The sequence below is a fragment of the Notolepis coatsorum genome, assembly GCF_963971535.1.
Source record: "Notolepis coatsorum genome assembly, chromosome: 9".
NCBI lineage: Eukaryota > Metazoa > Chordata > Actinopteri > Aulopiformes > Paralepididae > Notolepis > Notolepis coatsorum.
Window position 1 is genome coordinate 115,937,994 of NC_140173.1, and position 27,370 is coordinate 115,965,363.

Sequence of the window (27,370 nt, forward strand, 5' to 3'; positions counted from 1 at the left end):
TCAGGTATGAAGGTAGACTTGGCCTTGGGGGGTCTGTAGATGGAAATAATTAGGAGGGGTTCAGGGGTTTGGCACCTAGCTGCAAGGCATTCAAAAGATAGAAGATTTGGAACCGGCAGCTCAACCAAATTGAATGTGTCCCAGAGATTACTACTGAATTTACTATTATAATAAAACATAAGATACTTGTGCCCTAATGATAAGGATAAATGCTCAATGAAGGAACCCAATGGCCGTCACAACCCAGCGTGCAGATAGATGGGCAGCAAGAGCCAGCAAAAAAATTATAAAAAAAACAGCAAGAGTCAGCATATCACCAGGACCAGGTTTATCAAGTGGGTACCCCCTTCACTGGTGTTTCTTCAAGTTTGGCGCACAACACATCGGGAAGGCTCAATGGTTAGTTCCAGCATCCAATAACCACCCCCTCCATGTGACTTAAGCCTCTTTTCCATTGCATAGTACCTACTCGACTCTACCCTACTCTACTCTACTCGCTTTAGGTACCTGGTACTTCGTTCCTTTTCCACTGCAGGTACTAAAATAAAGTACTCAGTTTGTCTCCGTGTGGGGAGGCGGGGCTGCTGGTGTACAGCTGAGAGCTCCATAGCTCTGTGAGAGCTCCAGCATAGCTATGTCCATGAGCTAGGAGCAAGCCAGAGTAAAACACAGTTTTCAATCAATCAATCAATAACAACATTAACGAGACTCTCGTTGTGTCTATTCTGCTAACGCTAACGTTACCTCTCATTGTGTCTATTCTACAAGCGTTAACGTTAGCTAGGCTGTCTATGCTAACATTAACGTTAGCGTTAGCATTAGGCTAACAATAAAGCTGTAACGTTACCAGTCTCGCGTCTATTTTCTAACGTTAGCATTAGGTAATAACCAGTTTAAAATGGATGGTGATTACCTCACGTTGTGTCTATTCTACTAGCATTAACGTTACTCATACAAACAATCAATAGCGAGTTATATTGATCACGCTATGTACGATAGCCATGCTAAAACGCTAGCACAACATTAGCACCTAACCTAACAACAAGCTTAAGCCTTAACAAGTCAGCGATCTTTTTGCGAGACTAAACTCTCCGCTCGGTGGCAAATTGTGTTGATGTCGGGTTTGTTTAATCAATAAATGAGGAAGAATACACAGTGACTGTATCCTTTGTTTATTGCACTTGTGCCTACTGCAAACATAATGAAATCCTATGCGAGACATTAAAGATGGCGGCTTTCTGTTTTCGTTTAGACTCTCCAACGAGTGACGCGTCTCTCTTCTGACCAATCAGTGGTCTGCAGTGTTTCACGTGACTTTTCTGGTACCAGTTCTACTCGCTTGGCATGCGCTTGGAACCTCGACAGAGCAGGGACTAAAAAAGTACCCAAAAAGTACCCAAAAAGTACCTGGTACCAGGTACTTTGGTAATGGAAAACCGAAAATGCAGAGTAGAGTAGAGTAGAGTTGAGTAGGTACTATGGTATATTGACTTGAGCAGACTGTTAGATCAACCCTGAAACTGAAAATATCTGTTATAATAGTTAATTCAAAATATTGAACTGTAGCATTACATGAACTCTCAGGGTAACAAAACAATGAAGATGCAAATATGGTCAGGGTTGTGTGACATTCTGGGGAGCTTTCAGGCAACCCCCTCTCATGTTACTGTTTACCCAACTGTATTTAGGAGAACAGTTGGAGACACAGGGGACAGGTCATAAAAGCCCCTGCATGCTAAAACTGTTTGAATCCACATAATAATAGATTAGAGACCAGACACACAGGTCAAATAATGTCTTAAGTCTGTAGGAAACTAAACCATATCAATTTAGAAAGTAACTTACAAAGAAGATTTGAATACCATTTTAGGAATGTCAAACTGGTTAAGTAATACAGCTATTTCACTCTTGTTGTAAACCATATAAGCTTTAAATCATAGTTGTAATAAAAAGTGTCAGTCTGGTAAATAAAGGTTGGTGCTGTCTTCTATGGTGTTTGGTATCAGCCTAGAAGCAATGACTGTACTGGGGTGATATTAGAGATCTATAGATCATTGCATGAACCATGTACATTGGAAAATCAAAATAGTACACGAAGGAATGTTAAAGTGTTGGATTCATTCAGAGGAGATACAGGCCACAGACCCCCTGGACTGAGAAGACCACAGCCCAAAGGAGGGGGCCACCGACACCAACCCCCATTGTGCAAGGACATGTTGGGGCAGATAGCCCCAACAAGAAGACCGCCTGTTTTTAGATAGTTGTGATTGGTTGAACTAGTTTAAAAATAGTGAGGTCATTTAACCTATAAATATTGGATCAGTAAAGTTAGTAGGGAGGCCAGCCACACACCCTACCCCAGGGGGTCATGCTGAGCCTCCATCGCCCACCAGAGAATGTGCCTGGCAAAATACATGTAAGTGAATCATGGAACCCACTGTTTGGGTGTTGTTTAGTGTAATCTTAGACCAGGTTTAACCATGTGTATTGCTCAGTACATTCTCGTTTCATTGACATAACATGACTACTATTTATGTGCAAAACTGTCTTGATGTGAAGAAGCCACTGTGAATGGGCTATATGATTATGTAAATCTCATCAATCCTTTTGTACAATCATGTCTTATGAAAAATGATGAATAATTCCTGTATGTACCTGATTGCTTATCCACCTTTGGCCTCTCAGCAAATAAATGAGTTTGGACCATAAGTTCCTCTTTTGTCTGGCTGCACAAGCTTATTTCTCATCTGACTAAGTCAGGTGAGGAGACCATTCTATCACTCTGTCCTTTTTCCCTCCTTCCAGATAACAACCTCATTGTGCTGTAAATAACCTTAGGTATTGTGATTAGAATATACCACAGTACCATGCAGTGGAAAAGGGGCATTAGACAACATAGTGACTTTACTACAACATAGTGACTTTACTACAACATAGTGACTTTACTATGTAGTAGAATTCCATTCAAACTGTATTTATTGTACTGTACACCATGGATCGCAGAATGGCGAAAATAGGACAGGTAATTTACACCCACTCCCCCTCTCCTCACACTACAAGATTAGAAAATGCAGACAAAGCAACTAGGCAGTAAGCTAATTCAACCAGAAGACAGTCGCTGTTTTATCTCCTAAAAAGGTGATAAAATCAGCGACTGTGTGGTTTCACAGTTTTAAGATCAAACAAACATCTAAGGGAACATCTGGTCTGTGAGGCTGAATATACAAACGGCCTTAGGAGCCAGACATAAACTCACAGGAAGCCTTTTGTGGAAGTGGTGCCTGCTATCTCGTTAAACAAAAGGCAGCCGAAATAGAGTAAGATCAAAGACTTCCCCTTTTGGCCTTCGGCCTCCCCCTTTTTTGCCCAGTAAGGGTATCTTGAAACTGTTGGAAGAACGCCCACTACTAAATTCACTGTAGTAAATTAGCCTATGGACAGCCAGAGATATTGTTTCTCCAATTAGGGAGCTCGGTATGAGTTTGGAGAAACGCCCGCTTTCTGTAAAATTAGAGGCGGAGCCTAAATTGGATATTAGCAAAAACTCCGTGCCAGGAGACAGAGAACCAACCCGAACAGAACCAGGAAGGAACAAGAAACACACACCCTTTTTCTCCACAACAGACCCAGCAAGGAGAAGAAATCGACGCAGCAGAATCGAAGACGAGACGAGACATGTTTTTAGACAGAGCTTTTTATTTGAGAATTTAGTCTGAATTTCTGCAAACTTCCGGCATATTGGATGCGTCTTGCAGGTTCATTGCACAATATTTCTTTTTGTAACATCTGATTTGAAATCCATTTTCATTAAAAACGGGTTCTTTTCAAAACTGCTCAGATCTCGCTTCATTTCAAACGGCAGTGCCGTATTTTTCTCTCTGGGTACGCAGAAAGCAATAACCAGGTTAAAAACACTGGTTATCTGCATTTAGCAAAGAGTGGATCCCAAGAGCTTGTAAAAAGGTTTAAATCACAACGCAGAAAGAAGTAGTAAATAGGGAATTTAAGCTGGGAATCCACTTCATTGTGGTGCCGTGACCAAGAATCGACGCGCTCGTTTTTTTTTCATCACAACAAAGAAAAGTTATTATTTTTTTTCCCTCTCTTCGCTTTCTTCACGAACGGTCAAACGGGGAATCAACTGATCAATCGATCCGTCTTCAAGTGACTGGAGTCGCTAAGAGGTGAGTGTGATGATAAAAATGGGGGCTCTATTCGAACCAACGGGGGGTTGCTAAAAGTATGACTGTAATTAGATATTAAATGGAATGTTCTGACCAAAGGATGGCGGCTCTAGGCTGTGTGTGTGTTATAGGTCCTGTAAGCAGGATTTTTAACCACACTGTGCGTCGTATACCTTACAGTAATGGTTTTAAGCACAATCTTGCGTAGTACGTTCTACAGTAGAATTTTAGCACAATAAACGGGACGCCGCCCGAGGTCGGAACATTAAAAAAAGGTATGGAAGTATTTAGAGACAATGTCTAGGTTTGTGCTCAAGGTTAAGCAAGGTAAACATGTGCGTTGTACGCCTTACAGTATTGGCTTTAGCACATGTGCGTAGTATTTTCTACAGTAGAGATGGAGCACAAATAGAGTCTAGTTTAACCTTGGGCACCGCCGGGCGTGTTAAATTTAAACGGCGATAGGCTGTAACATAGGAATAGTACTTAAAGAGGACTTGTGTGTTGCAACGATAGGCTGTAGCATTAGAATAGTACTTAAAGAGGGCTCGTATGTTGCAACGATAGGCTGTAACATTAGAATAGTACTTAAAGAAGACTCGTATGTTGCAAGCTATGGTTAAACATTTGTTGGTGTATGATGTTTGTGTATGAGTGAAAGGACTTATGGTTATGTTTAACATGTGTGATGTATATGGATTAAATCTGTGAATTGGCACTTAAAATATGACGGAGAACGGTTTTTAGTGTTGAACCTGGTGCACGCAATCAACTATGCGTGGAGGGGAAACGCGTTCTCGTCAAAACTCGTGCGGGTCGTAGCGCGTGACATGCTACAAACAATAGCTTGTCGTGGCTCGCTTAGCAACATGCTACAAACGATAGCTCGTCGTGGCTCGCCTGAGACGGTTTAATACTGTATGTTGTGAATGGGGCGATAGGGGTTTAATACTGTATGTTGTGATTGAGGCGATATTGCAGTGTAACTGAATGGTCGTTTGTGATGAATGAGCTGGGTGAGTTGCGGTATGGGCTAATGTTTACAGAGTATTGGCTGAAAGTTTGAACGTATGCAGGATGCATGGTGTATGAGTGGGCCGCTTCAGAGTGCGCGCATGCGCGCTTGTGAGAAGGGACATTGTGTGTGAGGCGGGTGAGACTGAAATTAATTATGACGTGGGTAAGAGAGCACTAGATGGCGTCAGAGTCAACCTGGGAGAGGCGGCCGTGTTAAAATGGAGTGTACGGTGATGTGCACTGGGGGGCGGTAGAGGCATTGGAACTCCCGTCCTAAGCAGCGTGTCATGTGTGGCTATAAAGCGATCAGATGTGTGTAGTGTCTCTCTCTCTCTCTCTCTCTCTCTCTCTCTCTCTCTCTCTCTTTCTCTTTCTCTTTCTCTCTCTGTCTTTCTCTCTCTCTCTCTCTCTCTCTCACTCTCTCTCTTTTTCTCTCTCTCTCTCTTTCTCTCTCTCTCTCTCTTTCTCCCACACGTGCCATTCTCTTTCTTCCCCCCCCCTCCCTTTCCCCCTCCTCTTCCTCTTCCTCCCTCTTTTCTCTAGCCCCTCCTCTCTCTTGCCCCTCCTCTTCCTTTCCTCTTGCCCCTCCTCTTCCTTTCCTCTTGCCCCTCCTCTTCCTTTCCTCTTGCCCCTCCTCTTCCTTTCCTCTTGCCCCTCCTCTTCCTTTCCTCTTGCCCCTCCTCTTCCTTTCCTCTTGCCCCTCCTCTTCCTTTCCTCTTGCCCCTCCTCTTCCTTTCCTCTTGCCCCTCCTCTTCCTTTCCTCTTGCCCCTCCTCTTCCTTTCCTCTTGCCCCTCCTCTTCCTTTCCTCTTGCCCCTCCTCTTCCTTTCCTCTTGCCCCTCCTCTTCCTTTCCTCTTGCCCCTCCTCTTCCTTTCCTCTTGCCCCTCCTCTTCCTTTCCTCTTGCCCCTCCTCTTCCTTTCCTCTTGCCCCTCCTCTTCCTTTCATCTTGCCCCTCCTCTTCCTTTCTCCTCTCCCCTCCCCTTCCTCTCCTCCCCTTCCTCTCTCCTCTCTCCTCTCCTTCCTCTCCTCTCTCCTTTCCTTCCTCTGCTCCCCTTCCTCCCCTTCCTCTCCTCCTCTCTCCTCTCCTCTCTTCCTCCTCCTTTCTCCTTTCCTTCCTCTCCTCCCCTTCCTCCCCTTCCTCTCCTTCCTCTCCTCCTCTCTCCTCTCCTTCCTCTCCTCTCTCCTCGTCTTCCTCTCTCTCTCCCTCTTTTCTCTTTTTCTAGCTTTCTTGCTGTTCTCTCTCTCTCCTTCTCCATAGGAGACGTTGGGGCAGTGCAGAGTATGATAAATGTGTTTTATGGTTTGGAACAGGTCTGTTCGGGACTGCGAAACCCAAACCCCCCCCCCCCCCCTCCCCCACTTCCCTGCTGTTCCTTTGAACCCCCCCCCCCCCCCCCCCCCTTCTCTTGATTTTCCTTTGAAACCCCCCCCCCCCCCCCCCACTTCAGTGCTGTTCCTTTGAACCCCCCCCCCCCCTCCCCCACTTCCCTGCTGTTCCTTTGAACCCCCCCCCCCCCCTTCTCTTGATTTTCCTTTGAAACCCCCCCCCCCCCCCCCCCCACCACTTCAGTGCTGTTCCTTTGAACCACCCCCCCCCCCCCCCCCACTTCCCTGCTGTTCCTTTGAACCACCCCCCCCCCCCCCCCACTTCCCTGCTGTTCCTTTGAAACCCCCCCCCCCCCCCACTTTCCTGATGATCCTTCAAACCCCCCCTCCTTTTCTCTTGCTCCCTCCTCTCTCCCGTTCCCCCCCCCCCCCCCCCGCTCCATCCTGTGCCCCACTTGCTGTGCCTCTCTCCACCCTCCCCCCTCTTCCGTCTGTAGACCGACATGGAGTTACATGTCTTCCCTCTGGCCTGGTTCTCTCTTGGCCGGTGGGCGGCTACGTTGCGGCCTTTTCTACATGTCCTGGTGTTGTGTTTAGGTTGGGGTCTGTTCGGTTATAAAGTTGTGTTGTTGTTTGTGGGGATTGCAGGACATATTAGGATACGCGCCGGTGACGGAGGGAGGAAGAGGAGTACGGAACAGACAAACATGGTTCCTGGTTTGAGAGACAGTAGTAGGCGGGTGCTTCGGGGGTGTGCCGTGGCAATGATTTGGTTATGTGTGTTGATCGGTACTATAATGTATGATCCATATCTGCGACCTGAACAGCCAGAGGTGGTGGTAGTGGGTAGGAGGTCGCAGCCAGACCATCACGGTAATCTGTTTTTGGGGATGGCGAGGACTGTGGCTAAGGTAGCCAATAGGTCGGATTGTTATATGTGTGGCTTAGCCCCGCTAGCAGGCGACGCAGGTCTTCCCTTGATTGCACACCCCTTAACGAAGTGTCATGCCAATGTGTTGAGGGACGAGCCTCTGCTCGGCCTATGCGACGGGGTGGGTCATGATAGGATGTTGAGGTATTTGGGCCGGGAACAGGGGTCGAATAAGGCAGTGGGTTATGGGGGTCTTAAGGACACTAGCCCCATTCCAGTGGCGTTTAGGGCGGCTGGGTTTGAGATGTGCGTAGAGGGGAAGTCAGGTGGTAAGGACGTGGGATATTTGGACGGCTGCAAGGGTGAGAGTGGAATATGGGGTAAGAATTCGGAGGCGCCGGCCCCTAGGGGGGGGCGTTTTGGATTTGTGGTGAGTATGCTTACGCAGCGTTGCCTATTAAGTGGAGGGGTAGGTGTGCGTTGGGGTATTTGGTGCCAGCTATGAGGGTGTCAGATGTTTTGCCGACGATTCCCAAGTCAAGGAGGAGGAGGTTTATAGATGCGGACCACTTTTTCAGGGTGGCGTTTCCCTGGTGGGGGACGTATGCAAACATGGGTGAACTAGACCATCTAGCTCGCGTGTTTGAGGATATGACGGCTACGACCGCCAGAGGTATGGCCCTGGAGGCTCAAGAGTTACGGTCCTTAAGACTGATGGAGCTGCAGTCAAGGACGGGTTTGGACTTCCTGTTGGCGAGTTCAGGAGGCACGTGTGCATTGATTGGTCAGGAATGCTGCACATTTATCCCCGAAAATGACATAGGCGGCATACAGGAGGTTATAGAGCATTTGAAGAATATTACTAGGGAGATGCAGCCCACGCAGGAGGACTCGTGGGAGGGCTGGGGCCAAAGTTGGTTAGGTTACATAGGATGGACAATTGCTAAGTATTTGCTGTGTGCTGTGGTGATGTTTGCGGTTATAGTAGTTTGTGTGAATGTTATCAGGGTGTGTGTGACGTACGTGTTCAAGACTCTCGGCGCGGCTGGTTCTGCGTCTGGGGACCCACACCGCTCGGTTGCGCCTGCGTATGCGATGATGGTGATGAAGGTTGGCGCGGAGGGTGGCAGGGTAGGTGTGGGCGTTCCGATAAAGCCGTGGTGCCCGGCGTCCGCGCTGGCGACTATTCTCTGATCTGGGTGGTGGACATTCAGGGTTGGGGAGTGGGAGGGCCGGGGCGTGCGTGTGGGTGTGAGGCGGGGGACGTTCCTGGACGACCGTGCGTTGCAATTGACGGGATAGGATTGTGTGTACAATTGTGTTTTTTTCCCCATAGTAGGTACGTTTGGAGGGCTGTGTGATGTGGGGCGGTGTACCCGGGGTTCGGTGTTGGGTCTGGTCGGCTATGTGTGGCCGTCCGGCAGGGCACTGGACTCTGGGGATACTGGCCTGGAGCACGGGAGAGGTTGCCGGGATGCTGTCTGCTGTGTACCTGTGGTGAGGTGGGTTTAGGCCGCTGTGGAGGGGCTGTCAAGGTCTCTTCAGTAAACAGGGTCGACACCTCACGGCGTGCGTGGCGCGGCGTCTGTGGCATTCTTTAGATTACCTCTGGGGGACACGTGTCTGGGTGACAGGTGTCCCCTGGGGGGTGTGGTACTGAATAATGAAAAAGAATGTGAAAAAATGAATGCAACTATATTAATCATGATGTTTTTGTTTTCCGAGGGGTATCAGAATTGGAGCAGAACCAAGCGGAAGTAAAGGAGAGCGGAAATTCGAAACATAGGAACCCAGTGTGTTGACAGAGATCGAACGAGAAGAAAAACAGGGAGTAGAAACGGGTGGTATCACACACATGTATCAATTACAATTGTCTCATGTTTAAGAGTGTATGAGGAAAGTAAAAAAGATACTCGTACAGTGAATGAAAGGAACCTCTCAGGAATTTGATTAAAAAGACAGAGTAAAGTACAAGTCCGGTTGATAAATTAACAAGAACTGTTGTCATTGTGTGCTCTGATCTACAGCAGTTCGATTGGACACGCGGAACACCACAAATCAGGTAAGAATAGTAATTTCAACTGAACAAGGGACAGGAGAGAATAGGAAGGGCCCACAGTGCCACTATTGGCTGTCCGAGTAGGAGATAGTCACAAAAGCCTAGACACCTACACTTAGATAGGGATTACACAAGCTATTGTTCTGCCTGTTGCCATTGTTACGAGATAAAAGAGACAAGAGAAAAATGGGGCGAAAACGAGACAATCTAAACGCATATAAAAAGATAAAAGACAAAACCGACGCAGGTAAGTCGACCGTAATTGGGTGGATGGAAGAAAGTCCAGTACAAATTATTGCTAATGAACACGACACGACAAAAGGTAACGAATATTATTTGGACAAAGCAATTTATATATCAAAAAGATGGAATAAAAGATGGGAGCTTTGGCCAGTCGATGGTTCTTTTGATTTGGAGTTAATAGCTAAAATAGGAACACTAATTGAGGCATACACCTATCAGGGTAATGAGGTGGAAAAAGCAAAGAAAAGGTTGCAAGAGACAACCTTTTTAAAAGCTTATAGACGGGAAGGTGAGAAAAGGGAAAATGAAAGGAAGGCCGTTGCAAATGGCAATGATGCAGACAAACCAGTAGAGGGGGTAGTCCAGGTCACCAGAACTCCCCAGGCCCCTGAGATGACACCTGTCACCGCCCAAAGTGCGGTGCAGTTAGCCTCACCCAACCCAGCCTCCTATCTTATGGTCCAACAGGAAAGAATTGAGGAAGCTTTAGCACCCCCGCCATATGCCAGTGAGAAGGGGGAGCCGATATATCCCATCCTACCTTTGTTAGAGATGATAAGCCCTTACCAGTTGACAGATGATCTGGGGAACCTAGAGAGGGGACAAGCAAAGACATCTATTCAGCTGACAGCTAGGCAACCAGATAGGTCAGACTGGAATAGGTCAGACAGAGGGGGTGTGGACGCCTCATGGCAACCAGATAGGTCAGACTGGAATAGGTCAGACAGAGAGGGTGTGGACGCCTCACGGCGACCAGACAGGTCAGCCCAGACTGGGTCAGGCAGAGAATATGTAACCACCCCACGACCAAGGGATAGGATAGAAGAGCAGACAGAGCGAACAAGAGTGATACAAGCAGCTGAGAGAAAGAATAAGGAAGGCTATGAGGCAATGTTAAAAGAGAAAGAGTGGGAAAAGAAAGAGTGGGAAAGGGTGAAGAAGGCCCATGGTCAGCCTCAGAGAGAGTGTAACCCCCAGAGAGACTACCAGAGAGAGCCTGTCCACCAGCTGGAGCACCCCCAAAGCTCCCCAGCTCATACGCCCCGTACGATATATCGAGAGCTCATTCCCCCCCAGCATTATACCTCCCCCCAACCCCAGGGCCACAAGGGGGTAGCACCTGACAGTCACAAGATTGATCTCACAATACCACCACATGTGACTATGGTTGGAGTAGGTGAGGATCTGGAGACTATCGACATCGTACTTGGGGTACAGATAGGACGGATAAAAGATGATCTGACGGAGATAGAGCGGGGGCTCATGGACTTGGACCAAGATCAAACGGTCCTAGCAGGACAAAGACCCGACCCTGAGGCCATGCAAGCGGAGGGGGAGGAATATCAGACGTTCATGAGGACGCGGGCTGGCATTGAGGGGAAGCAAAAGGATCTGGAAGACAAAAAAGGAGAGAAGCAAGAGGCCCTTATGCGGATACAAGAGCGTGTACAAGAGCGTGTAATAGAGAAAAGACAGACAAGAGCCCAGACGAGAAACATGCAAGCCCCTATCCGCATGGCTCCTATAATAATAAGAGGACAGGACCTGGAATATCACCCCCTGAAGGTGTCGGACATGACACAGGTGACTGAGAAATTGCCACCCCTCGAGAATGGGGCCAATCCTTGGATTGCCAAACTGGAGGAGGTAATGGTTGGCACGGAAATGGCAATGGGGGATGTCAAGAAGATATTGACAACCATGATGGGAAAAGACTCCATGGAAAGGATACTGGAGGCGGCTCGCCTGCAAGGCCATGTGGGGACTGGAGCGCATGATGCGGACCTGTTCCTAGCGTACAGGGGAGTAACGTGGGCGGCCCTACGAGAAGCCTATCCAATGAGACTGCACGCAGACCAAATTCCGATTGGTACTTTGGAGACATCAGGGCACCCCAGGCAATACGTACAAAAAGCCTACTCCACGTGGAAGAACACAACTGGTCGGGAGGCGGGACTTGACCCTATGCATGAAGCCCAGTTGAGAACCAAGATTGAGAGCGGCCTCCCCATAGAGGTAAGACAGAAATTGGCCGAGGTGGTGTCATTGTCAAAGATGGAGCTGGAATTATATATAGATCAAATAGAGCATTACGTTGAACTGTATCGGAAGAAAGAGCAAAGAGCAAAGGAAAAGGATGCAGAGCAACAACGTAAGATCATGTACCAACAGCCAACCGAGGCAGTAAAGGTAGTGGAATACCTTCAAGCCTTAGTCCAGGCGGCCCCACGACCAAGAAATGGGACAGGATATGAAGGGGAACCACAGGGACAGAGACGGGCTCAAGTGGGAACACAAGAGGGTTATGCGCCGGACCAACAACAGAGGCCGAGAGAGTGGCAACCACGGCCGAAAGGAGGAGGCAGACCCCGGAATCCGAATGGATTCCAGCCACGGGTGGTGGTGTGTTGGACGTGTGGGGTGACTGGTCATATCGCACGGAACTGTAGACAGGCTTGTCAACCCGGAGAGGGAGACCAGGAAAGAACTTGGCAAGGCCAAGGTCAACCCCGAGTCCAAGACCGAAATGAGAACATTGGCCCGGTAAATCCAGCAAGAGGGCCAAATGAATCATCACTATGAAGAGGCCCAGAGAGTCCAATGGGGAGGTGTCAGCTGTCAGTGTCGTCTTTAAGGGAGGAGCCTATTGTGTGCGTAACGGTGAATGATAAATCTGTCGAGATGATGGCAGACACCGGCGCGGCTTACACGGTAGTACAACCCCAAGACGCGACGCACCTAACCTTGTCCGGTCGATATGTACGGACAATTGGATTTGAGGGAATAAACCAGCTGACGGCTGTTACCGAACCTGTGACTCTGAGATATCAAGGCAGGGAAGCGACTCTCCCTGTGCTGGTCTCGGAGAGCACACCTATTAACTTGCTCGGCCGAGATGGGCTGGGGTTACTGAGGATGGACATTAAATGTACTGCGGAGGGTTGCGTGATAGCCGAACGAGAAGACCAGTACTATCAGATGGTACAACGAATTGACAGTGAACCACCAGAGATCTATTGTCTAGGGGGATTGGACCAAGAGCTACTTGGCCCCGCCTTACAATGGGAGAAATTTATCACTGCCAATATGCCTGAAGCAAGGGATCCAAAGACCCCCTATCACTGCACTCTGCAGTATCATAGAGATGCAGACTCGTCACAGACTAAGGAGTGGCTGAGGGTGCAACCTGACAAAGTACAGCTGAATGCTACCAATATCATATTGGGGCCACAGGGAGCAGCGTTACGTATTGCACGGAGTGACTATCTGAGTAAAGAGCACGGCATAATGGATAGTGTTCCCCATGTGACTTTGAAGGTAATCAGCTCATGTGATCAACAACACATAGGCGAAATGATGAAAAAAGCTGAAGGGATAGAATTTGAACAGATGAAAGAAAACAAACGGATCTGGATAAGCCCTGATAGAAGGTTTATTAAGATCATGGTTCAAGGCACAGGGATGGGTCATCCCCAAACTGTGCAATTATCCCAAGAGACACTGGGAGAACTCCCTAATGCATCAAGCCTCCAAGAGGACATGATGGAGGCGGTGCCTGAGACGCTGTGGGCAAAGAACAGCACTGACATTGGACTAATCAAGTCCGCTCAACCTGTGAAGGTGGAGCTTAGACCTGGGGCCACCCTGCCTTGGAAGAAACAGTATCCATTGAAGGAGAAAGCAGTGGCTGGAATCGAGCCACAAATTAAAGGACTTTTAGCTGCAGGAGTCTTACGGAAAACAACTGATCCCCGGAGCAACACGCCGTTGCTACCCGTGGAGAAGCCGGATACCTCTTACCGGCTGGTGCACGATCTAAGAGCGATCAACGAGGTGTTACTTGACTATCCGTCCGATGTCCCCGACCCCCATGTGCTATTGACATTTATCCCGTCGAAAGCCGAGTACTATACAGTTATAGATTTGTGTAGTGCATATTTTAGTGTGCCCTTGAGCGAGGAGTGCCAGCATTTTTTTGGGTTTACTTATAAGGATGAATATTATGAGTATACTAGGATCCCGCAGGGACTAAAACATTCGCCACACATATTCAACAAAATCCTAAGGGAGGATTTAGAGGGGTTGGATAAAGTCATGACCTCTAGGGTCATTCAGTACATGGATGATCTGATACTGTGCGCGGACGATCAGGAAACATGTCATCGCGATTCCGTGATACTGTTGCAACTGTTGGCGAAAAACGGCCATAAAGTGTCGTTGAAAAAGTTGCAATATTGTAAACCTAAAGTGGTCTATTTAGGACAAACAATTTCACAGGGCCATCGGGCTATTTCAGAAGAACATTTGGTGGCCATAAGGACGGCACCCAAGCCTGTGACGGTACGACAGCTAATGGGATTTCTGGGTATAATGGGGTACAGCTCTCCGTGGGTCGAGAACTATACGGAAATAGTGAAACCATTGAGAGAGATGCTGAAAGAAACGGGCGTTGATAAACTGAGCAGTAAAGTGGTATGGACCGAAGAGGGCTCACAGGCATTCGAAACAATCAAGTCCCGACTGTTAGAGGCGCCGGCCTTGGCGTTGCCTAACTATACCAAGAAATTCATACTATACGTCTCTTCTTCACCAGATCAGAAGCAGGCGTGTGCGGTGTTGGCTCAGGACACAGGGGTGGGGGCGCGACCACAGCCGATGGCGTACTACTCAATTGCCTACTCGGAAGTAGAGATGGGGATGGCTCCATGCTACCGAGAAATGGCTGGAGTGTATACGATGTACGAAAAAGCCGCAAGTATTACGATGGGATATCCAGTGGATATCATGGTGAGGCATGACTTGAAGAGTCTGTTGGAGTCCGGTAAATATGCACTGACGATGCCTCGCATTAAACACTACTACAGACTTTTGGAACAGGAAGATGTGACGCTGGTCAGGTGTTCCATAACGAACCCGGCAGCTGACATCCCTACGCCTGAAGATGGAGAGCCCCACGACTGTTTAGTCGAAGTCGAGAGGTACTCTAAACTCAGAGCAGACTTGCAGGCATTTCCATTTGACAGTCCAGATCTGGAGTTATGGACTGACGGCTCTTGTTATCGTGTTGGCGAGGGACTAAAAGCAGGTTACTCCGTGGTAAGGTCACAGGGCGAAGGATTTGTGGTAGAAAAAGCCGAAGCATTATCACAACCTTGTTCAGCCCAGTTAGCAGAATTGGTCGCACTGACGGAAGCATGTAACATGGCAGAGGGCAGAACTGTAAATATTGTAACCGACTCCGCCTATGCACATGGTACCGCCTTCTTGTTTGGCACAGTGTGGAAAGGGAGAGGATTCAAGAAAGCCGATGGAAGCGCCATAAAACATTGTAGTCAGATTAAACGTTTGTTAGAAGCAATTATGAAACCAAAGCAGGTTGCGATAATCAAGTGTGCTGCTCATCAGTCAGACGAGTCCAAGATGTCTCGAGGGAACAGAAGAGCGGACGAAGCTGCCAAGGAAGTGACAGGTGCTGACAGAACAGGCAAGGTATTGGTTATCACACACGGAGTTGAGTTAGAGGACAAGATAACCTACAAAGATGTTTTGACTTTCCAGGAGGAGGCTAGTCAGGTGGAACGGAACCTCTGGATAACCAGGGGAGCTAGTCAGGATGATTCAGGTTTGTGGCGCGACGCCGGTGGATTTGTGGTGGCTCCTGCTGGCCTGGTCGGACTGCTGATCCACACGGCGCACGACTTTTGCCATGCGCATAAAGGAGAGGTAAGGAGAAAAATCAGAGAATATGGCTTTTGGGCGCCAGATTTGGTCAGTCAAATTGATCATGTGTTACAGAGGTGTGTAATATGTTTGAAAAACAATATACGTAAGGGGATTAGTGTGTCACCAGGACATATCCCCACGCCCAATGGCCCAATGCGAGACCTTGTAATTGATTACATTGACATGATTAAGCCCATTAATCAGAAGAGATATATTCTTGTCGTTGTCTGTCGTTTTTCAAGGTGGGTGGAGGCGTGCGCCACCCGGCACAAGGATGCGGCATCTGTGGCTAAGTTCCTGTGCCAAGAGGTAATTCCCCGTTTTGGTTTAATGGACAGAATCTCGTCGGACAATGGAAAAGAGTTCGTCGACAAAACTGTACGTTTAATACTCCAACACTTAGGCATAAAACAGCGATTGGGGGCCGTTTATCATCCGCAGAGCCAGGGGTTGGTGGAACGCATGAACGGGACACTAAAAAACAAATTGGTAAAGATCTGTCAACACACAGGCTTGAATTGGCTAAACGCTCTTCCTTTAGCTTTGATGGCTTGTCGTTCGTGCGAAATTCGCGGTCTGCGTTTGACACCGCACAAAATGATGCTAGGTCGCTGCATGGTAGTACCAGGTTTGCGCGCGACAGGCAAAGGTCCGAGTTTGGACATCCTGGACAACGACATGCGTGAGTACGTAAAATACATGTCAAAGATACACAAAAGTATTCTGGTTCATGTCTCCAGTAGACAGGAGCATGAAACCGGGGAGGAGGTGAATAGGCAGACTACACCTCAAATCATACCAGGCGACTACGTTTATGTCAAAGTATTTAGACGCAAGTGGTTTGGCGCGAGACGAGAAGGGCCATACAAAGTCGTTCGAGCCACCGAGAGGGCTTTACAAGTTGAAGGATCGCCTATGTGGTTTCACGTTACTCATTGTGTAAAAGCAACCAATACGGACCAAGAATGGGAACCTGAACCACAAGACCTTGACGGTAAAACCGGGGCGTCGCAACCGTTACACGAAGGCGAAGTGAAGGCGGCGCTAACCCCAAACGATGGGGAAGACCCGGATGATTATGGCGAGCCAGACCGAGGGGGCCACGATTGGCCACCAGTAGAAGATGAAGGTTTTTTACAGGAACCAGACAGAGGAGAGGATTATGAATTGGAACATAATAATTTCTCCTCTGTGGACTTGGAGAAGGTACCAGAAGAGCCAGAGGAACCAGTGCTTAGCACAAGCCCGGAACAAGATACTCGACCACAACGAGTCATCAAGAAGCCTAAACGATATACATAGGCAAAGGAAGGGATAGTGTAACTGATAGGCCTTGGAGAGGGCGTGTACATATTAATTTTTCATTTTTCATTAGCTAAGCTCTCTCCTTTTTTAGAAATGTTTAGATAGTAAATGCAATGTAAGGTCTTTTCTTTCAGAGTGAATTGCACAAAACAGACACATTTGGATAAAAAACACATAAAGTATAGTCTAAACCTGGTAATTGGTACGATCATCTTTTTGTATAAAGGGACGGACCTAGACTGAAGTGAAATTGATATAACTGATAACATTGTATATAACCTGCAAAATGAGTGGAAATTGTTAAACGGTGTGAGTGAATAGAGAACTGTGTAAATAAAGATGGGTCCATAGTCGGTCAGTGGAGGAGGGAGTAATGTGGGTGTTGAAAGTAAATGATACTAACAAATATGGAAAATGAGTCAGAAGGATTCTGGAAAGGTTTGGCTCTGAGGTAATTAGGTTAAACAGTAAGGTTAAGGTAATTGTAAACAGTTTGTTTGAGAAATTACTAACATGTATCTTGGGGATCATCAATCCCCAAACCGGGGAAACTGTAGTAGAATTCCATTCAAACTGTATTTATTGTACTGTACACCATGGATCGCAGAATGGCGAAAATAGGACAGGTAATTTACACCCACTCCCCCTCTCCTCACACTACAAGATTAGAAAATGCAGACAAAGCAACTAGGCAGTAAGCTAATTCAACCAGAAGACAGTCGCTGTTTTATCTCCTAAAAAGGTGATAAAATCAGCGACTGTGTGGTTTCACAGTTTTAAGATCAAACAAACATCTAAGGGAACATCTGGTCTGTGAGGCTGAATATACAAACGGCCTTAGGAGCCAGACATAAACTCACAGGAAGCCTTTTGTGGAAGTGGTGCCTGCTATCTCGTTAAACAAAAGGCAGCCGAAATAGAGTAAGATCAAAGACTTCCCCTTTTGGCCTTCGGCCTCCCCCTTTTTTGCCCAGTAAGGGTATCTTGAAACTGTTGGAAGAACGCCCACTACTAAATTCACTGTAGTAAATTAGCCTATGGACAGCCAGAGATATTGTTTCTCCAATCAGGGAGCTCGGTATGAGTTTGGAGAAACGCCCGCTTTCTGTAAAATTAGAGGCGGAGCCTAAATTGGATATTAGCAAAAACTCCGTGCCAGGAGACAGAGAACCAACCCGAACAGAACCAGGAAGGAACAAGAAACACACACCCTTTTTCTCCACAACAGACCCAGCAAGGAGAAGAAATCGACGCAGCAGATTCGAAGACGAGACGAGACATGTTTTTAGACAGAGCTTTTTATTTGAGAATTTAGTCTGAATTTCTGCAAACTTCCGGCATATTGGATGCGTCTTGCAGGTTCATTGCACAATATTTCTTTTTGTAACATCTGATTTGAAATCCATTTTCATTAAAAACGGGTTCTTTTCAAAACTGCTCAGATCTCGCTTCATTTCAAACGGCAGTGCCGTATTTTTCTCTCTGGGTACGCAGAAAGCAATAACCAGGTTAAAAACACTGGTTATCTGCATTTAGCAAAGAGTGGATCCCAAGAGCTTGTAAAAAGGTTTAAATCACAACGCAGAAAGAAGTAGTAAATAGGGAATTTAAGCTGGGAATCCACTTCAACTACAACATAGTGAGCTTACTATGGCTGTGTGTTTGAACCTTTCAAAAATAATACTCATATTAAGTCACTAGGTTTCTGCTGGAGAAGTTGCAGGAAACATCACTAACTTCATCCAGCTGATATGATCATAGCTAACCCCATCCAGCTGATATGATCAGCACACATTACAAGAAAGAGGCTGTCTTATACATTTCATGGAAATGGCAGCTTTGCTTGATCATAAAGTTAAGACACTGCATTTATGGATGTGAACGACAAGCAAGTGTGTGTGGTGTGTGTGTGTGTGTGTGTGTGTGTGTGTGTGTGTGTGTGTGTGTGTGTGTGTGTGTGTGTGTGTGTGTGTGTGTGTGTGTGTGTGTGTGTGTGTGTGTGTGTGTGTGTGTGTGTGTGTGTGTGTGTGTCTTACAGGATACTTGTCCAGGGGGTCGGTCAACAGAGCATCTCCAAAGATGGAACGGCAATATTCAGCCATCTTAGCCTGCTGTTTCAACCTGGAGAGAGGCAGATAGACAGGGAGACAGACAGACAGACAGACATACAGACAGAGAGACAGACAGACAGACAGACAGACAGACAGACAGACAGACAGACAGACAGACAGACAGACAGACAGACAGACAGACAGACAGACAGACAGACAGACAGACAGACAGACAGACAGACAGGCAGGCTTCTTGTTAACTGAACAGCTGTTTCTCTCCACTCCCTGTAATTGTATTGTAGTTACTGTATTGCCTGAACAGCAGACAGAGAAACAGAGAGAGACAGACAGAGAGAGAGGGAGATAGAAAGTGCAAGAGAGAGGGATGGAGAGAGGAAGAGAGACAGAGCAAGAGAGATGGAGGGAGAGAGGGAGGGAGAGAGGGAGAGAGACAGAGCAAGAGCGAGAGAGGGAGAGAGACAGAGCGAAAGGAGAAACCAAGGGAGAGAGACAGAGTGAGAAAGAGGGAGGGAGAGAAAGTGACTCACGAGTCTACATGATTTTCAAAGGACAGGATGACAGGGAACTGAGAGGTTCTGAAGGCGCTCTCAGCGATGGCTTCAATCACTTCCTGTAAAAAAATTAAATAAAACAATGCAGCCTATAGTTTTAGGCATGTGATGTGTGCGTCTTCAAAGTCATACGCATATACCTCGTGTGGGTACCTTGATATAACTTACTGCTCTGTTTGTGCAAGGCATGGCATAATTATTACATTATTTTATATAGGCAAAGCCTTTTGAGGGATTAAGATTAAGACAAACAGAGCAAAACAAAACAGCCACAGCAGGCAGGCAGATGCAGGTGCTAGTTTAGGAGCAGTTGCAAGTGTCAGTATAAATGTCCATGATAGTATCCTTGAAATCTGATTTGGAGATTAAATTGTCTAGTTTTAAACTTTTTTGTAAATTGTTCCAGTCTGTGGGCACGGCAGACTGAAATGATGATTGACCAATTACTGAGTGTGTTTTGGGGGGTTTTCAGCAGGATGAGATTTGTAGAATGGGTGTTGTAGACGGCAGCTGCACATTTCAACAAACTACACAAGTCGTTTATAGATTAACATAAACCAGTGTATTTCACAACGGGTGTGTAAGGATGGCCAGTTTATAGAGGAATATGAAGTGCAGTGGTGAGTTCTGAAAGGGGCATTTGTAGCAAAACATATGTCAAAGTGATAGAAAACATCAAGCTTCTGCAGAGTAATTTTGCAAGCAGATCGGTAGATGGTGTCACCATAGTCTAGCATGGGAAGAATTGTCATTTTAACCAGAGTGAGTCTAGCAGAAAAAGTTAAAGAAGAGAGCATCCTGTACAGATTAAAAAACAATTATTTGACCTTCGCTTGCAACTTGTAAATAAGATGGGAAAAAGCTGTTGGCCAGGCATACCCAGGTATTTATATTCAGAGATCTGCTGTAGTGCTATAGATCTACATAACGAGTTGGGCCTACTGTTTTCAACATGTTCTCTCCACTGTTCCACTCCACAGCTACGGATGAGGCACTGGGTCTTATGTACACTACTATACAATGCTATACTATACAATCTACAGTTGTACTAAGTGTCCTTATGCTAGCTTGCTATATCCATCTGTTTACTATACAAGAACCACTCCCGTTCTTGTTTTTAAAGTGACCTTTTCATTGTGTAAAGTGACCGTTGAGTGTGAGCGTGTGCAGCATGTGTGTGTGTGTGTGTGTGTGTGTGTGTTCATGCTAAAGTGACTGCTAGTGTGTGAGTATACAGTGTGTGTGTTGTGTGTGTGCTTGTGTGTGGAGAGTTCAGTGTTCAAGACTCCATATGTATTGTAGGAAGCATGTGATAGTCTACACCCTCCCCAGACTGACAGTAGGGCAATGCGCACAACGACCAGGAAGGGAATTGGCATAACGACTAAATTGGGGGTTGGGAGAACAGGCAAAAAAAATACAAGAAAAAGGTGCACAGGGATTGTTAAATTTGTGGCTCTACTAGTCTACAGAGAAAATCACTGCTGCACATGCTGTCTCCTGCTTTCAAACAGGGTTTCTAAAAATAGCACCTACTGTAAAGGATGACAATTCCAAGCTATAGAACTATAGTGCTATATAACTATATGTAGTGTTATAGACCTATAGAACTATATGTAGTCAGTGGCGCCCCGCCCATAGGGGGCGCTGGGGCGCCGCCCCCCCTGGTAAAGAGAGCAGGAGAAGAAGAAAATGTTTTATTTTAATTTTAATTTTAGACCCCTAAAAACTAAATAAACATGTTTAAAATGAATAATATCTACTCATTTTAAGTATGTTTGTGTTTCAAATGCACATCGTTAATATATCAAATATAAATCATTGTTTTGTGATTCACATGACATCACTGTCTGATATGATATAGAGAGTACCTCTAAAGCTGGGCACATAGACGTAGCGCGCACACTGTGCGCTTCACTGTATCATCGCAGCCAAATAAATAGGTCAAGCAAATACATTTCGCCTATCAGTGCGTTCAAATATGATGTAATATGATGTAATCGGGGCGCGTTTTTCTAGCGCTCCAAGCAAGCAGGGTCCTGCTGTGTGTTGTCACTCTCCCAGTCCACACAACGGAGAGTTTGCTAGCTTACTAGTAGCTACCATGGATCATTGGAGGCATGGAGTCAGAACATTACAACCTCGAATGCAGGTAAATCCCTCAAAACAATACCTTTTGAGAGATGAACACTGGAGTGAAAGAGTTTCGACCTCATCAGCCTGATATCAAGTCAAGTCAAGTCAAGTCAAGAGTTTTAATTGTCACGGCATACAAGTAAACAATGAAATGCGGGTGGTCTTGCCCGCGACGATGTGCAATACAGTGGTACAACATATAATAGAATCCAATAAAAATACAGTGGTACAACATATAATAGAATCCAATAAAAAAAAAACATTGTGCAATAAACAGGTAACATGGTGTGACATCTCGGTATCTGTACATAGTATTTACAGAGCATATAGGACATGCTAGGTAGCTTTAGTAGTGCAATACACTGTTCCTGTTGTTATACTAATTTAAAGTGGCCTTTCCTCTTGGCCATAAGTGTGCGTGTGTGCGGCATGAGTGTGTGCCCGCTCGTGTTAAAGTGTTAAAGTGGCTGCTAGTGTGTGAGCGTGCACAGCGTGCGTGTCGTGTGTGTGCTCGTGTGTGCTTGTGTGTGGATAGTTCAGTTTCTGTGGCACTCAATGTTCATTGTTCAAGGCTCTGATGGCCTGGGGGAAGAAGCTGAGCCTAAGCCTCTCCGTCCTAGTAGCTGGGGTTCGCAGGCGTCTGCCTGACCTCAGCAGCTGGAACAGGCTGTTATTGGGGTGGTGGGGGTCTTTCATTATTCTGCAGGCTCTGGATTTGCACCTCTTGTTGTATAGAACCTGCAGGGGAGGTAGCGCAATACCCGTGGTACGCTCGGCTGAGCGCACCACTCTCTGTAGGGCCTTCTTGTCCTGTGCCGTGCTGTTTCCATACCAGGCAGTGATGTTTCCGGTCAAGATGCTCTCTACAGCTCCTGAGTAGAAGGACTGGAGTATCTTCCCCGATACTCTGAACTTCCTTAACTGTCTCAGGTGGTAGAGGCGCTGCTTCGCTTTCTTTACTACTGTGTCTATGTGTGTTGACCATGTCAGATCCTCTGAGATGTGGACCCCCAGGTACTTAAAGCTGCTCACCCTGTCCACGGTAGCCCCGTTAATCATCAGTGGTGTGTGTGTCTCCTGCTGTCCTCTCCTATAATCCATGATCAGCTCCTTGGTTTTACCAATGTTCAGGAGCAGGCTGTTGTCCTGGCACCAGCGTTCCAGTACCTCAACCTCCTCCCGGTAGGCCTTCTCGTCGTTGTCCGAGATCAGCCCCACCACCACCGTGTCGTCTGCGAACTTCACTATGGAGTTGGAGCTGAACTTGGCCACACAATCGTGTGTGTAGAGTGAGTACAGCAGGGGGCTTAGAACACAGCCCTGGGGGGACCCGATGCTCAGGGTGATGGTGTTGGAGGTCTGACCCCCCACCTTGACTGCCTGGGGTCTTTCACTCAGAAAGTCCAGTACCCAGGCGCTCAGGGCGGAGCTCAGACCTAGCTCGATCAGCTTGTCCACCAGTCTGGTGGGGACTATGGTGTTGAACGCTGAGCTGTAGTCAATGAACAACAGTCTCACATAGCCCCCCTTCTGACGGTCAAGGTGGGAGAGAGTGCTGTGCAGTACCTGGGAGACCGCGTCGTCAGTGGACCTGTTTGTCCTGTATGCAAATTGCATAGGGAGGGTCCATATCAAGGGAGGCACAAATGTGGTCCTTGACCAGCCTCTCGAAACATTTCATGACCACAGAGGTGAGTGCCACCGGTCTGTAGTCATTTGGACATGTTGGGGAGGGTTTCTTCGGTACAGGGATGATGGTAGACATCTTGAAGCAGGCAGGGACCACTGACTCCGCCAGGGATTGATTAAATATGGCGGTGAACACCGGGGCAAGCTGGTTGGCACAGGACTTAAGTATGCGTCCTGTTATACCATCTGGGCCAGCAGCCTTCCTGGTGTTCACCTGCATAAATGCTCTTCTCACACTGTGTTCCGACAACGAGAGAGCGCCCCCGCCCCCCCCCGCGGTTGCCCCCCCCCCCCCCTCCACAACAGCCGGTGCGCCAGTGACGTCACTAGCCAGAGGGCTAGCGGCGACACTGTCTACACCGAACCGAGCGTAGAAGGAGTTGAGTTTGTCCTCAATTCAGAAACAATCAACAGACAGAGGAAGACAATACTCTGTCGTTTTCTAGCTGGTGGTAAGAAGTGTTGGCTACTTTGGCTAACAAGAAGCTATGTGGCTAGCTGGCTGCAGTCATGAATGCTGTTGCTTTCAATTCCTGCTTTTTAAAACGGGGGACAGATGCAACATGCCCATGGTATGGACTGTTACTGGAGTTTCTTTTTGAGTGGATTAAAAAAACAGCGGACAGCTGAATATCTCGCCCCCTTCAACTCTTGTGATGGTAAGTCTATGTTTAATAGCTAGCCTTGGCTCGTTTAACAATATGCAAAATATGCTGTACAGCCCTGTACTCATACTGAAGTTGGTATATACTACATACTACTAGGTCTGATCTTTTGCAGTTCCTTGTAATTTGTGTAACGATAGATTCCACGTCGCGCTGTGTGTGAGTGAGAGAGAGAGAAAGAAAGAGATAGAGAGATAGAGGGGGATACTAATTAATTTCGCCGCGGGGGGGCATAATCACCCGGGACAATATAATGGTAACTTGTTTCAAATGACAAGATATACCTCTGTGATTATTATTGTACGGATCTGAATACGTGCGTGGGAGCATGCACAAATATAGTACAGTGATAATATGCTGCCTGCTCCCGAGAGAGAGAGAGAGAGAGAGAGAGAGAGAGAGAGAGAGAGAGAGAGAGAGAGAGAGAGAGAGAGAGAGAGAGAGAGAGAGAGAGAGAGAGAGATATGGGCGTGAATGTTTGTGTAGGCGCTATTGGAAACGTGGCTGCATTGACTGTGATCATATATTGATTGATGGCAATGGTGATAGTTGTACTGTACCTTCTTAAATATTCACACCTTGTGGTTTTGCCGAAGCTCTGACGTGCACAGTAGGCTACTCAGTGTGTGGTGTGTGACATTGTGATACCTCGGTACATGTTTGTAAAATGTTTGGTATAGCGCCCCCCCTGGAGAAGAATTCACCAGCCGCCACTGTATGTAGTGTCATAGACCTATGTGTAGGTGTGATATAGTACCTTAAAGCAAATTTCTGTAGTCATGGTGAAGCCATGTGTGATGACTGGTTCCTCCTCTGCGGTTCGTCCCTTCCAGACGTCCAGCTCCACACAGCGACAGCCAGCCAGAAGCACCTGTCTGTACATCTCTACTGATGAGTTACCAGCAAACTGACCAGCTGGAAAACAAGACAATAAAAACAACACGATGAACCAAGTCTTAACTTGTCTACATGATAAACCACGATGAACCAAGTCTTAACCTGTCTGTACTGACTACCTCCACTGACAAGCTGCCAGCCAACTGACATGTATGTATGTGTATGTATGTGTGTGTGTGTGTGTGTGTGTGTGTGTGTGTGTGTGTGTGTGTGTGTGTGTGTGTGTGTGTGTGTGTGTGTGTGTGTGTGCGTGTGCGTGTGCGTGTGTGTGTGTGTGTGTACCTGTCAGGTATGTGTTGTGGGAGGAGTTAATGAAGTAGTGAGACAGAGGAAAGGTCATGTCTTCAGACTGGTCCAGTTTCTCAGGAGGAATCAGTCCGTTGTCATCGCTGGACAGGAAGCTGGAGAACGCTTGCAGAGAGATAAGACCTACACGCACGCACGCACGCACGCACGCACGCACGCACGCACGCACGCACGCACGCACGCACGCACGCACGCACGCACGCACGCACGCACACACACACACACACACACACACACACACACACACACACACACACACACACACACACACACACACACACACACACACACACACACACACACACACATACAGACGCACGCACACACACACACACACACAGTAATTATGTTAGTTATAAATTAGATACCATGAAATCTATCTATCTATCTATCTATCTATCTATCTATCTATCTATCTATCTATCTATCTATCTATCTATCTATCTATCTATCTATCTATCTATCTATCTATCTATCTATCTATCTATCTATCTATCTATCTATCTATTTCTATCTGTCTATCTGTCTACCTTGTTTTAGCAGCCTAGGGTCTTGCTGGTGTCTCTCCATCAGAGAGAGAGCCTGGTCTGGGTGAAGGGGTGGGTAGAGGATCTCGTTGAGCCGAGGGTCTCTCTGCTTGCTGTTGATGAAGTCCGTCATTTGTTCCACTGACATGGTCCCTTCTGCCCCTCCACTGGAAAACAGAGGAGGTTATGTAAAGGTCAGGGTTAGCGTTAGAGTCTGAGGATTAGAACAGAAGAGGTTAAAGGTCAGATTAGGACACAGTCAACTCTTCTGCTCACTCAGCCACTAACCCTAACCCAAATTTGTATCTTTTATTTTTTTGTATCTACTTTTTCTCCCCATTTTCTATTTTTCTCCCTTCCCCAATTTCGTATTGTCCAATTCTACCCTCCCCTGTCTCGAACGTTGGTAGGCCATGCCTCCCACAAGCCGGCTGCAATGTGGACGAAGCCTTGCATCACGTGTCCCCTCCGGTACTCGAGGAGGCAGCCGTCACATCTTTTCACCTGTACAGCGCGATCTCTCAGTGGCGAGGGTCTGCGTGGGAGGGACACGCCGCCCCCGTTGCTTCCTGATTCTACTGCGCAGGCGCACCAACCGACCTGTAGGAGTCGCTGTCCACAACGTCCGATCCCCACCCACCAGCTTCCCACCCCCTAATACTGCCAATTGTATTAGTATGAACGACCAGCCAAGCTGGTAGCAACGCCGAGAGCTGGGCTCGAACCCAGCATCACCTGCGTTGGTGGCGAGCGCCTTGCCCACTGCGCCACCTAGCCGCCCCCCAAATCTTTAAATAGGCAATTTATTTAGTTTAGTGACTGCAACGTGAATAGGCTACTATGAATAATTTTCTGCTACTAACTTGTTATGAAGTTGAGTGAAGTTGAAGTTCAAGTTGAAATTAAGTTAAGGTTAAGTTAAAGTTAAGATAAGGTTAAGTGAACTTAAAGTTAAGTGAGTGAAATTAGGCTATGGTTAAGTTAAAAGAGGAACTATCTTACTATTTCTTTCACTATTTGGGCAATTTTACACCTGTGAGTCTATGGAACACATCTGTACGTTTTTTTTCTCCAAAAAATTCATTGTTTTGTATTTCTAATCAAGTACTGTAGAGCTGCAGTTTCTGTCCTTCAAGATTCCAAGCTGTTTTTGGCTGGGCTACGCCCATACTCGCAATGCGCTTTGAGTGACAGTCACCCACAGTCTGCACTGGCAGATACCTTTTGGGAGAGATAGAGAGCGACTAATTAATTTCGCCACGGGGGGGGGGGGGGGGGGGGGGGGGGGCATAATCGGGACAATGCATTGGTAACTTGTCGAATGACAATATATACCCCTGTGAATATTATTGCACGGATCGGAATACGTGTGGGAGCGTGCGCTATGATATTTTGCAACAGGTTTACGGTGATACAAGCGAGAGAACGAGCGAGCAAGAGAGATAGACAGAGAGAGCGAGAGAGAGAGAGCCTCCTCCCAGTCCCATTACCTTCCCACCCGTTTTATATAGTTATATTATCGTATAGCTTACGCTCTGCACTCTAGTGGAACCATATCCCTTATCAATCTAATACTGAAAAATGTTCTTCACATGTACACACCCATCCGCCTGGCCACACCCACATCCGCTCCTTTACATAAGCGGGGTCGTGGCCATACTAACAGCTCCTTCCCTATTTTCACCACCGTAGAAGTGACTGTATACACCACTTTGAGTTTAGTGCCGAAATAGTTGTTGCAAAGGAGCTACGTGGACATTGTATCTTATTTTTCTCTCTCTCGCAATTTTACGAGAA

The 27,370-nt window shown here is 47.0% G+C and overlaps 1 protein-coding gene across 1 annotated transcript in view; it reads right to left on the reverse strand.

The window, feature by feature from the left end:
• The window catches only part of plcb1 (phospholipase C beta 1), a gene marked incomplete at both ends in the record, with an annotated part of 206,256 nt that overhangs the window by 121,427 nt on the left and 57,459 nt on the right, over window positions 1–27,370 (reverse strand). The window contains 5 exons of the mRNA XM_084321967.1: window positions 18,767–18,851; window positions 19,330–19,412; window positions 24,601–24,758; window positions 25,023–25,169; window positions 25,577–25,740. Of these exons, the coding sequence (XP_084178093.1) occupies window positions 18,767–18,851; window positions 19,330–19,412; window positions 24,601–24,758; window positions 25,023–25,169; window positions 25,577–25,740 (637 nt within the window). The remainder of the gene's footprint in view (window positions 1–18,766; window positions 18,852–19,329; window positions 19,413–24,600; window positions 24,759–25,022; window positions 25,170–25,576; window positions 25,741–27,370) is intronic.